The sequence below is a fragment of the Lolium perenne genome, chromosome 2 (genome assembly GCF_019359855.2).
Source record: "Lolium perenne isolate Kyuss_39 chromosome 2, Kyuss_2.0, whole genome shotgun sequence".
Lineage (NCBI taxonomy): Eukaryota > Viridiplantae > Streptophyta > Magnoliopsida > Poales > Poaceae > Lolium > Lolium perenne.
Window position 1 is genome coordinate 75,409,053 of NC_067245.2, and position 12,693 is coordinate 75,421,745.

General features: G+C 40.8%; 2 protein-coding genes across 3 annotated transcripts; both read left to right on the top strand.

Annotated features, from left to right (window-relative positions):
* The first annotated feature begins 191 nt into the window (after positions 1 to 191).
* LOC127332985 (fatty-acid-binding protein 1) lies at positions 192 to 3,360 on the top strand. Its single transcript, XM_051359298.2, has 4 exons — positions 192 to 592; positions 664 to 910; positions 2,449 to 2,540; positions 3,052 to 3,360. The coding sequence occupies exons 1-4, from the start codon at positions 244 to 246 to the stop codon at positions 3,189 to 3,191; spliced, it is 828 nt and encodes a 275-aa protein (XP_051215258.1). The 5' UTR covers positions 192 to 243; the 3' UTR covers positions 3,192 to 3,360.
* A 3,514-nt stretch (positions 3,361 to 6,874) lies between these two features.
* LOC127332986 (vacuole membrane protein KMS2) lies at positions 6,875 to 12,345 on the top strand. Of its 2 annotated transcripts, none has more exons than XM_051359300.1 (8): positions 6,875 to 7,185; positions 8,221 to 8,432; positions 9,042 to 9,111; positions 9,246 to 9,533; positions 10,409 to 10,563; positions 10,930 to 11,046; positions 11,155 to 11,322; positions 11,775 to 12,345. In XM_051359300.1, the coding sequence occupies exons 1-8, from the start codon at positions 7,146 to 7,148 to the stop codon at positions 11,967 to 11,969; spliced, it is 1,245 nt and encodes a 414-aa protein (XP_051215260.1). In that variant the 5' UTR covers positions 6,875 to 7,145; the 3' UTR covers positions 11,970 to 12,345. The 2 variants fall into 2 exon arrangements, with proteins under 2 accessions (XP_051215260.1, XP_051215259.1); XM_051359299.2 differs by having other exon boundaries at positions 6,879 to 7,185; positions 9,033 to 9,111.
* The last annotated feature ends 348 nt before the right edge of the window (positions 12,346 to 12,693 follow it).

Consider the following 12,693-nt stretch of genomic DNA (forward strand, 5'->3'; position numbering starts at 1 on the left):
TTTTTTCCTGAAATTTTTCTTCTTCAACGGATTCACATTCAAAACTTGTCAGTCTTTTATGGGTGGCTGCATTTTCTGGGAAACTTTCGGGTGCCACCTCCGCCGCGCCACGCGCCAACTGCCGCCCGTCCGTCCGTCCGTCCACATCGCGTGCTCCGTCCCCAACCTGGCCACACCACACCACATCACTGCAACACACTCCACACCACCCTCCGGCCCTCCACCTCGCCTCGCGCCTCCGCCATGGTCTCCCTCCGCTTCCCCACGGCCACCTTCGCCCACCTGCCCCCTCCGCCGCCTCCCCATCGCGCCGCCATCGCGGCCGCAATTGCCGCCGCCGCCGCGGCTGCGGCAGCCGCTGCCAGCTTCACCCTCACCGCCAAATCTGCCGGTAGGCCGCTCCCGCATCCGGCGCACTCCGCACCCCTCTGGGCCTCCCTCTCCCTAGCCGACGGCGCCACCCCCGGCAACGTCGAGCCCCGCACCGGCGCCGCATTCCCCGCCGAGGCTGCCGGCGGCCGCCGCCTCCTCGGCGTCGGCCTCCGCAAGACCACCGTCCTCGGCCTCAAGTCCATCGACGTCTACGCCTTCGGTAACCCACTAATCGCATTCTTCACACATCCAATCTTCTCATTGATGTGAAATGTCGCTCTGTGCGTGCAGGCGTGTACGCGGATGACAGCGATCTGAAGCAGCTGCGGGACAAGTACCAGAAGCTCCCCGTCTCCGAACTGAAGGAAAACGCCGAGCTGATCAGCGACGCGCTAGAGCGCGACATACGCATGACGGTTAGGCTTCAGATCGTTTACGGGAGGCTCAGCATCGGCTCGGTCCGGAGCGCTTTCGAGAAGAGCGTGGGAAGCAGGCTTCAGAAGTTTGGAGGGTCGGATACCAAGGAGTTGCTTCAGAGGTAACTGCGATTCTGGTTCTTGGTATTGTTGCTTTTCATGTGACAGGCAAAGATCACCACCTCCTTGATACTTTTTTAGATGAAAGGCGTCTCTGCATTGTTCCATTTCACAGAAATGAAACCAAGTTTTACATACGTCAGTTTAAGACCCTTACAGCCTATCCTGGAGGCAAAACGTTCACTAAAAGCATCAAAACCAGAACTAAAAACACCACTTTAGATTAGGTCTAAGAAAGGAAAAGCACTCGCAAAGCTTCCTGGAACATGTTCTTTTCTTTTTTTTCTCCGCTGGGCAGTTTTTGCTTTCTTTTGGATCAGGCTCTCAGCTTGACATCACCGTACGCCTCTGGGGTTCCTGGGCCGATCACCTTCGTGCCAATCCTCCTCCTTTTCATCGCCATCCGATTTGGGGAAGTTCCAGCGCTTTCTTCTCCAGCTCCACACACCAATCTTCTATCTTCTCCTGCCATCGCTCCTTGCACAACGGCATCCATTTCCTGAGTAGACGTGCAATCCTCCGCCAGATACTCTGCATACCAGACCAGATTAGTCGACCAAAAAGGATTTCATTTCTCATTTTCCACATGTTCCAAATGACAGCAGATGTTAGAGTATTAACAGCCCCATTAGCTTCATTACTAACCCACAATCTAGCTACTGATTCATAATCTTGTCCAACCTGTTTCTTCATAATAGTAGAAACAAAATCCCACACATATTTAGCAATATCACACCCAAAGCATAGATAAACATCTCATGTCTTGGATTGACTGTCTTTTAGCTAAATTATCCCTCGTTAAGATTTTATTGTTTGAAAATAACCACAAAAATACCTGTACCCTAGGGGGTATGTTTAGTTTCCACACTGCAGGAATAAACACAGGCTTAACACCTCTAAAATTTATCACAGCATACAGGGAATGGGACTAATAGGTTCCAGAAGCATCCAGCTTCCAAAATTTTGTTCAGTGTCAGTGTTATCAATTCAGATTTAGGATCGTATTTAATGCATTTAGTTTCATGTTGGATCTAGAAACATGTTAGGGTGCATATTAAATTTATTTCTTGAAAACTTGAACCATGTGTGATCTAATTGGCCTTTATTGGGCTTTTTCTGGGGAGCCTTCACTTTTCTGAAATCGAAGCTCAGGTTGGTATGATTATATTAATGGAACTGAACAATGTTGGCATTTAAACATAACCTCTGACATTAATAATCCGTTTAGAGTGCAGGTTGTTAGACCTGAATGAGTTTGATTTCACACTCACAGAAGTTTCGTGTTTCTGGTGCTACCTAAGGAGCTTCCGTTGTTACATGCCACAATTGTTAGCTAACCGAAATCTATTATAATCTGCTATTATAGTCTTGACATTCAGATTATATACACTGAAGTGTGGCAGTGTCGGTTTGCCTAAATGATGCTGCTCCATCTTTTTGTTCAAGCATAATTTTCCAGTCTTAGCAGATGCTATGCTCAGCAAGTTTAGTATCAGTATTTAGTCGTGTCATGTGATTTTGACACCTTTATCTTCTGCAGTTTTGTTTCACTTTTCAAGGATGAATACAAATTATCAAAGGGATCTGTAATTGAGCTTTCGAGGGAGTCAAACCATGTGCTTAAAATAAGTAGTAAGTTCATTTCCCTTTCCTTTTAACAGATTTGAGTATGTGATTTGTGTAATCATGCTGGTGGAAAAAAGGCAGGCTTTTAAGAGTCAGAAAGATATGTTGATTATTTACAACGAATGGCTATGCATTCAGTATCTCAGTTCCAGCAGCACAAACTTATTTTTCTTCACACATTTGGTTCATATGTTCAGCATCGACACCTCATGATGATTTGAACTATTTTGGTAGATATAGTTTCACTTCCATCTTATTTGCTAATATCTGAAAAAAAAAACAGAAAATGACAAGCACTTGACTGGTAGCATACTTTCTATAGAATCCATGTGTTTGTGTGGAGCACAAAGTCATCACTCGGTTCTTTCTTGGAAAATAGGATGCCACGGCACTTGTATGCAATGACAAAAATCATGGTCGTGCTATACACACAATTCTTTCAGTTATCAATAAGTTTCTGATATTTATTAAAGCTGCTTAGGCATCTTGATTAATAAGCTCTTGTCTGTATGTGTAGTCCAAGGAGAAGAAGTGGGAAGTATCCAGAACAAGCTCCTGTGCCAATCTATCTTAGATCTGTACATTGGAGATGACCCATTTGACCGAAGTGCGAAAGATAACATCCAAGGAAGTTTGGCTAGCATAATTAAAGCCTAGAAATAGTGCTCGAACTTCAATGTCACGTAGCTTTTCTCACGAACTTTCGTTCTAGGTCCAAGAGCACTGTTAGGTCTGTTTAAACTTCTGTGGGATGAATGATTTCCTTCTAGTCTTAACTTCCTTTCTTCAAAAGGGAATAAAAGTATAATGCTGACTTAGATTTTCATCTTGCATGACATTGTAGTGGCTCGATGTGACTTTGCTCAGTTTGCCGTTAACATACCATGATCAAAGAAAGAAAGAAAGAATGAAAGAAAGAAAGAAAGAAAGAGTGATTTAACCCTACGCCTCATATTGGGTGGGATGGATAGAACGCATTTCTGTGCTCTATATATATATATATATGTTTGATGCGCAGATATTAGCATATGTAGATTTGGTCAAGCTTAAAGAATATTTGACTTAGGACAAAGTAGAACTTTAGCTAATTTGGAACGGGGTGAGTATATAATCTAGCCAACTCAGAAGTACGCAGAAGTAGATATCCTACCCTATTATTTCTGCTAGATAGTAAGTGATATTGATCTCCTTTATGAGGATTATATAGATCGAAAGCAGATAGTGAAAGAACAAAACGTGTTGACAGTTGAACCGTCGGAATGGTTTATCCTAATCTACCATATATGGCACCAAAAGCAGCGTCTAGAATCCAAAGCGAGTCTGTTCAGGAGCACCAACGGCGTTCATATCCGGGGGGAAATCGGCAAGTGTCGTCGTCGGGGCTCGATCAGAACGAGCGACGGCTGGCTGATTTAGCTTGTGTTGCTTTTCTCATCTTCTTTGACACGGCTCGTGTTTCTTTTGCCCACGTCACATCTCTTTTACAGGGATTCCCCTACGTTGATTCAGCTTATGCTTCATGTTGCTTGTCGCCGCTGATGATGCGTCACGAGGCGTATAACCCTTGTTGCTTCCGGGTACACGGTTTAACCTGCTCGAGTTGATGTGCAAGGAACTCTGAAGTGTCTCCGACTGATTCCTTGGCATCCCAGAGGGGTAGCGGCTGATAGGGGAAGAAGCAGCGTCATGCTATCCGTGTCCGCTTCGCCTGTTTTCCGCCAAGTCTCTTGTGCCCTCCCGTGCACGCCAAATCTGCCTCCATACCCCAGTTTCTTTGCACAGAAACTGCTGGATACAGAGGAGAGGAGAGAATACAGAAAGGCTTTGGGACAGATGGACAAACAGCATGTCCAAAAGTTCCAAACTACCGAAAGGGCATCACCTGTGCTTCTAACTTTTGCTCTTGGAGTCTTGGTATGCTCGAATCTGAGGGTTTCCACGTCGAGGTAGCTCAAAACCAGGAATGTTTCATAGGATTACTACTAGGATGACTAAGAACACGTGATAAGATTGGGAACTCACGCATATGATTGAGAAATCCACGGTTAATCTTGTTCTCATTAGAATGACCGTAAATAAGAGGAAGTTGTGTAACTCTAGATCCGTACCATCTTCGTTCCTCGAAACAAGGCGTGTAATTTTTTTTAAAAGTCAAACACTTTAAAGTTTGAGCAAGTTTCTAGGGGAAATCATCGACATCCGCAATATTTCGTAGACATAATATGAAACAACATTTTATGATGTATCTAATTATGTTGATTTGGTATGGTAGCTGTCAACATTTTTTCTATAAACTTCATCAATTTTATATTGCTTGATTTTTAAAAATATTATGCGTCATCTTTTTGTTAAGAGTATGTAATACACATGTATAATACCGGTATAGAGTAGTACTCTACCCGGTATTATACCCCTCTTGTATATGCCATGTGTACATACTCTAACACTTTTGAGTACTAAATTCATGTCAAATACGGTATATTTTGAGTACTAAATTTATCTGATCTAATAAGTTCTTGTGTAGAATGAGTATCTCAAATTAAATAATTCATGGAAAAGCGGAATGATATTTTTAGGAATTAATGGTTGGGTTCTCTAAACTTTCTTCTAACTACCACAATGAATTGTGCACGTGTGCAGGAAACATCCTTTATATTCATATAATTATTTTGTACTTTCTATTATTCGTTAGATTTGGATTAGGAAAGTGGATGTACAACCCATCACCCATGTTTAAATCTTCACGGACACAGATATGAGTTCTTATTATTTTCAAACAAAAATGATGGGGTGGGGGGTCCTACCACACTCCTTTCAAGTCAAATTACTCGTTAGATTTGTTATGCTACATAGGTTTTGGTTAGCCGCAAAAAATGTAGCAATATACTCGTTGTTTATATTTTAAACATAGCTTGATAATCTTAATTTTATCATAGAAATTCATCATGACATTTGGTTTTGAAATTTACATATTAGTTCGAATAACAAATGCATTCTGCTAATCAACTGAATTTAGCATAGGGACATAAAACACTCGTGTGTCTCTTTTCTTGTCTCATGTTTCGTGCTTTTTAAAAAGATTACGTTTAATGTATTATGCAATAAAAGCATACAAATATATAAGAAACAACCCCTCCAGTGACCAAGCAGAGAGGGCCGATGAACGAATTTTGTGCTCTATATGTGATGGCCCAGAATACGTGAACCACGACTTTTTCTTTTTCTCGCGTCTTTTAGCTAAATTTTTGTTGGGTTGCGCTAGATAATTCATATGGTTCCATTAGTTAGAACCCATCTCACTTGGATGTTTTCTTTGCTCTTCTTCAAGGAATTTTGGGGCAATATTGCCTTGTTATTTGGGTTTTCTTTGCTAAGCAATATTGGGCTCTTTTGCACATTACGAGTAAGCTAACCATCGAATTGATTATCCCTCGCGGGCCAAGTGCCTACCTCTTTGAAGGTACATCTTTACGCAACTTTAGATAACATTGGTGAAGATGAGGGACATAGTTCCTCTGGGGTGGCGATGATGGTGATCGATGCTCTCCACTCGTCATTTAGGATTTTGGTGGAGATGACAACTTAATGATGGCATGTCAACGAAGCTTAAGGGGCTGTTTGGTTCATGCCCACGGCTGCCACGCCAAATCTCTGGCGCGATTTGTCCGCCCCTGTTTTGCCAGCGTGCGGGCGTGAAATCTGAGCTAGCGACCGATATTTTGGTATGGCTAGTGGAACTCGGCTTCAATCCAAACGCTGCCTTATGCTCTCGGTCAACGCCAAAATTTTGGAAGGGCAACCATGGGCAACAATCCAAACAGACCCTAAGTTTCCTACTTGTTAATATTTCAGTGCTTAGGGTTGTGATCGCTAACTGACTACTCAATGTGCTCAATGATGTGCTTGTGTGTGCGTGTCTGCATGTGAGTTTGAGTGTGTGTTGATGTAAAACTTATTTGGTTGACAAATGTATCTAGATATAAAATAGGTCTAGATACATCTAAATTTTGATAAAGGTAAAACATCCTTTTATTGATTGAGGGAGTATTTTTCTTTTGAATGAAAGCATTTGTTGAAAATTTAAAATAAAACGTTTGTTCAACAAAGAGACTGTTTATATTAAATATTCTTTATTGAGAAAGAAGAGAAAAGTTAGCTTGAGAAACAAAATTCCTAAATACTGGGCACAAGAAGAATCTATCCATCAATAATTATGAGTAAACTACTTTTCTACACAATACCTTCTCCAAACTCCAACCGAAGAAACAAAAACGCCTTGGCAAAGATAAGCAATTCCAACGTTTATTTCTGACTTGTAAAACCAGAAAGCGCGAGCACGTAACCGTAACAAAACCAGAAAGCAGCTTTCCGGGGGAAAAAGAAAGAGGAGCGATTCCTGTGCACCCTCCGACTTGCCGAGCTCGTGAATCGTGATCCCCCTCTCCACCGGACCGCTGGAAGCGGCGAGGCGTTTCCGCGCCAAACGAGCAGCGAAGCTCGCGCGTTTTCTTTCTTCCCTTTGTTTACATAGCCGCGGCGGCCTGCTCCAACAGGCAACAGGTGCTGCTCAGCTCAGATCTATCGCCGCGGAGTGGGGAACCAGCGCTCGAGATGGGGCACAACGCCGTCGGCGAGGACCAGGCCGTATCCGGTGAGTGAGTCGATGCAGTCCTTGGGTCAGGCGTCGGGTTGTTTGATCTCGCTCTGTTCTTCGAGATGGCTGTCCATCTTGGTTTTTTGTGCTTTTGAACTTTAGAGAAATTAGTATTATGTATAGCCCAAGTGTCCCCTTTTTTTTCAGATTCATGTGGTTTCGACGGCGTTATCTTTTTCATAACTTCTTGTGCGCTGTGGGTTTGCATTGCGTCTCATTGAGGGTTTCCCGCAAAATTGGAGCATTTTGTTTGTTTTCTTTTACGTACAAGTTAGTCTTTCTTTTAAACATACGTACAAGTTAGTGGTGATTTTTTTATTGTCGTCTGAGAAGAGTATAATGATTCACTGCTTCATGAATTAGAGCACCGATTGATTGACCTGTTTCTTGAATAGCTAAATTGCATGGTTGGCTTTGGTTCCCTTCATCTTTTTTCTGTTGGAGGTAGAAAGATGATCCTGTTCGTCATAGTTGATGGCCATTTTCACTATTTACCTTTCAAGAATCGAGCTATTTACTCCGCTTCTGGAACTTTACAGTTGAAATAAATTCCATATTTAAGCTAGCTTTTATTTTATGTAAGAGCAGATGGCATTTGCAATAAGTAACTTTTAATTCATTACTTCCAATAGATTTCTACCTGTAAAGATTGGCTAGATGTGATATTTTTATCGGAATTTTCTCAGTTTGCTTTGGAATTCCCAAATATAATAATAAATCTATTTTTTTAGTATGAACTATTTTCTAGAACAGAAATGCTACTTATTGAGATCACTATCAAATTATGTTATGGAAGCTAGCTGCAATTTTTTTTTTCTTTCATGCACAGCACAACATGTGTAATTGTTGGTCGAAGTGTCATAAATTGCAACAAATTAGGTTGTGTATCATCCATTGGATTCTTCACAGCCTATGCCAGCTTCATTGTAACATCAGATGAACTTAGAATTCTCTGAAAGCGTTGTTATCTTAATAAGCTAAAAGTAAGACTACTCGGTGTGTTGATGATCATAGATTTACCATATATTTCAGGCCTTCGTGATAAGCATCGCTTGGAGCTGGAGAGTTTAACGCTGGCATCGCAGCCCTTCAAAACACTCGCATTATTTGTGCTAGCCATTGGACAGAGTATAGGAAGCACATGTTCTTGTGTTCTGAAAGGAGGTGCTCGAGTGAAGTTCCTGGTTCTTTTGGTTGTTACTACCTGGGTGCTTCTCTTGGTTATCGACGGCCCGCATGAGAAGGTATCATCATCTTCTTATTTGTTTAGCTCATTTCTATATTTTTTAGATTAGACTAATCAAGTGGCGATATGCTGAATGGAACTACAAGTGCACAAATTAACACAGAGGACTAGCATTACAGTCTAGATATGCATGAAGCTCTTGCTTTCAAAAGGTGAAATAAATTATTTATGTATCTTGAATGAGACAGGATAAGACTTATTCCCTGTATTTATCTAAATTAAGGTTGAAATGCGACTTGAACCTAGTTGGCTGGGTGTAATCTAGTAGCCCCGCCATAGTACCGAAAGAGTTCTCAAGTTAAATACTGTTATTGCTTACTCTAATTCTTAGGTGATGTATCTGTGTATGCACTGCTGGTCCAAGGCCTCGATCTGGCATTTTGGCAACTATACATGTACCCGTGTTAAGAAAGCTTCAGTTCAATTGCAATGGCTTGTCCATGTTAGTTGATAAGCAGGCCCTGTTGATAAGTCTGTAATTTTCTGGTAGCTCCATTTCTATGAACATATGTGCTTTCTTCCTTTCCTTTCTTTCATGGGGTGTGGTGTGTGCACTCTTGCAGCATGGATAAAATATTGTATTTCGTTTTCAATGCAGCATATGCAGGAACTACTTTCGTATGCCAGATTTGGATTATGGTGGGTTATACTAGGGGTGGCTTCATCTATTGGATTAGGTAAAGCCCAAAGTTCAACTGTATTTGTGTGAGAAGAGTTAATCTATTGAATAAAACTTTTGCCTAGCAGCTAAGCATTTGGTTAGTAGGACTATGCTTGTAGTTCGATCCTCAGTCATCATTTTATTTCGCAGGCTCTGGTTTGCACACATTTGTATTGTATTTAGGGCCTCATATCGCCCTTTTTACAATGAAAGCGGTTCAGTGCGGCCGGATTGATTTAAAGAGTGCTCCTTATGACACTATTCTTCTTAAAAGGAGGCCTTCATGGTTGGAGAAAGACTGTCTAGAGTTTGGACCTGCAATATATCCGAAGACAATCCCATTTAGCAAAATACTGCATGAAGTTCATCTTGAAGCTGTTCTTTGGGGCATTGGAACTGCACTTGGGGAGCTTCCTCCATATTTTATCTCTAGAGCAGGTTATGTTTGTATTGCTTTGCTCTTGCCAAATAGATTTTTTTTGTAGTACTTCTATGTTTGCTCACTTCTTTTGTTTTTTGCATTTCATGCCATACTTTTTTATTCTTCAATAGTACCTCGCTCTGTCCCATAATATAAGATGTTATTACAACAAATATAGGTTGTACTTGGTTGTAATAACATCTTATAGTATGGGATGGATGAAGTATTACTTTAGAACATTAGTTGCGATTCACTTAAAATTATGCATAAATGTTTAACTGCATCTAAATTTACATGAACATGTCAGAGTTACCTCGATGTGGAATCTGTGCATCAGAAAGATCTGCATAGTTTTGTGATTAAGAAGCTTCTTGACAAACTACAAATTAAGCGAACATTTGTAGCACGCTTTGATGAGTGACAGCCATCATTTTTTTCAGTTGTTGTTTATTTACGTACATCTTCCAGTAATGGCTCCACTTAGAAATATGGTTATCCTAGCAGAGTAGTTGTACAGTTCAGTTGTTTGGTCCTGCTTAGATGTTAGATCTGGAATGCATTTAACTTCTATCCATGCTCCCACTAAGTCTTCAGCGAGTATTGTCTTGCTATTTTCAGTATCGGTATTTGCAGTGTTGAAGTATAGGTATCTACAAAGGGTATTTTAGATTACAATTTTTTCATTCCCATTTATGAGTGATTTGGCTAACCATATGATGAGCTGAGCTATCTGGCTTGTCAGTTGGGTCTTGACCACAATAAGCGGTCATAAGATTGACCTATGTTAAGGCTAAACAATCCTTAGACTTAGGCTAATAGCTCTAAGTTGCTGTAGTTAATTAGGGAAAATTACTTGAAGCAACTGACTCATGTTACTACAAATGAACCACAGCTAGCATGTCAGGCCAAAAAGTCGAAGAGTTAGCAGAACTGGATGCTTCTATCTCAAAAGAAGGTTTTATATCATCAACTCTATACCGGGCCAAGCGCTGGCTTATGTCTCACTCACAACATCTGAACTTCCCGACAATACTGTTACTGGCTTCGGTTAGTATCTTTCTTGTGCAGATTTATTTGCTTGATACATGTTTGATTATGTCTCCTACTTGCATTTGCTTTGTATAGCTCTTTAAATGTTTAAGATTTTAGCTGAGCTCCATTTACATTGCTTGGGAAACTCATTCTCTCCCCAGTTAAATGATAGTTGCTATAGAAAAACTACATATAAAATGTGGTCATGACTTTCCTATTGATCAGTGGAGCAATATTGCAAATATAGAGCAGTTATCTTTGGCCATAAAATTTATTATTTGAAGGATGGTTACAAATAAATGGGAGTGTACAAATAATGCATATTATTGCTCCATTGTTAAATATGACAGTTGGAGAGACTCTTAACATTTCCTTCATCAGGTGCCAAACCCTCTGTTCGATCTTGCTGGTATTTTGTGTGGACAATTTAACATCCCCTTCTGGAAGTTCTTTCTGGCAACTTTAATTGGAAAGGCCTTTATCAAGGTTTATATGCAGGTTTGCTACATTCAAACTTTTTTGTACAACTGCTCCTATGTTACATTTAGTTTCCAATTGTTATACTGGCACATCCGTAATCCCATATCTTACAAATTACTTATGTAGACAACGTTGGTAATTACTCTCTGCAACAACCAACTTCTTGAACTGCTGGAGGAAAGGCTATTTAGCAATATTCCTGGAGTATCATCGATCCTTCCCTCTTTAGTGTCCAAGTTGAAGACAGCCAAGGATAAGTTTTTAATAGCCAGCGTTGCTGCTAGTTCTGCGAAGGTACAGTTTTTTCTTACGTCTGGAAACAGTTCTGAACATTTAAAATTGACTGCCTAAATCAGCTGTGTATGTTTCATTTCTTTAAGTGGTCTCTAATTCTGTGTCATTACTTCAGTGCAAATTCATTTTGAATTTTAATTAATTTTTTAATTATAATGTAGTAACTTGGCAGAAATATTTTGTGTTCTCCTATATTTCCAACAGACATATATTATTTAACCAAGTCCTAAGTATAGTCTGGATAATCCATTAGCTTGATTCAGTTGGATGAACTGATGGATCCCTTAGATACATTATTATGGTAACATATCAGCAGTAATGGAGTAGAACATTTTATCATGTCAAGACTTGCCATTTTTTTTATTTCCTCCGCAGTCTTTCCTTAGCTTGTTATTGTCCCCTTTTCCAGAAAGTTGCCATTTCCCCTAAACCTCTGAACTATCCATGTGCAGGGAAAGAAGTGGAATTTGTCATTCTCTTTGATCTGGAATACCGTGGTGTGGCTCATGATCATGAATTTCATCGCTCAGATAATCACTTCGACAGCACAGAGTTATCTCAAGAAACAACAAGAGCTTGAGATCAGTAAGAATTCATCAGCAACAACATATTCTGCTTCTGAACCTTCTACTGGGACATCAAATTAGTCGAGCCAGGGCATTTCATCTGGTCCGGCCATAGAGGAACACATTCAATTCATATTCGTGCCACTAGTTTCTGCACGAGGCTGGTTTGGGAATTCTAAATCTGGTCATTTACTATGCGGCGGATTGCTGGCATTATTCTCGAAGATATCACGTTGACATACTGTACATAGCCCATCCCATCAAGCCGCCACCATGACTGCAAGACTAAGGACACCTGTATTGTTGTGGAGCACTAGTTATTGATTTACTTTGTAGAAAGCCACAAAAAAGAGAGGAGAAAAAAGTTTGACTAAAGCTCAAATGTAATCTGGGCCTTGTACATAGCAACCAAAGACATCTCCATCAATTACGCAGGAAGCATAATGTTTAAGCCTCCTGTCTCACTGGTTGTGTTTTTGTCTCGGCACTGTCAATGATTTGTGAAGGTCCAGCGTTTGTTTCTGATGGCTGCGTCATGAGGAAAGTTTCTGTAGCTGTCAATACACAACACATGCCAGTTGGCATGTAAAAAAATCGCACGTTTTTATCAGCTGCATTACTTTTGCAGGGATGTTGAAGTTGGCAACTCCTGTTGACTGTAGTGAAGTGTACCCCCAGAAGTCCATCCTCCGACGTAACTTGGCAGGAAACGATGAGGCTGAAACATTGGGTACAAGTGTTGGATAAACTGGGCAATCTTGCCCTCCGCCTGATTTGGAGGCTGGAGCGTGCTTTGAACTCTTTC

Excerpts from the sequence above, each read along its gene's own strand:
- LOC127332985 (XM_051359298.2), top strand. The coding sequence starts at position 244 with ATGGTCTCCCTCCGCTTCCCCACGGCCACCTTCGCCCACCTGCCCCCT. Across the intron at positions 911-2,448 it reads ACCAAGGAGTTGCTTCAGAG|TTTTGTTTCACTTTTCAAGG; the intron begins GTAACTGCGATT and ends TATCTTCTGCAG. Across the intron at positions 2,541-3,051 it reads CCATGTGCTTAAAATAAGTA|TCCAAGGAGAAGAAGTGGGA; the intron begins GTAAGTTCATTT and ends CTGTATGTGTAG.
- LOC127332986 (XM_051359299.2), top strand. The coding sequence starts at position 7,146 with ATGGGGCACAACGCCGTCGGCGAGGACCAGGCCGTATCCG. Across the intron at positions 9,112-9,245 it reads GGCTTCATCTATTGGATTAG|GCTCTGGTTTGCACACATTT; the intron begins GTAAAGCCCAAA and ends TTTATTTCGCAG. Across the intron at positions 9,534-10,408 it reads ATATTTTATCTCTAGAGCAG|CTAGCATGTCAGGCCAAAAA; the intron begins GTTATGTTTGTA and ends AATGAACCACAG.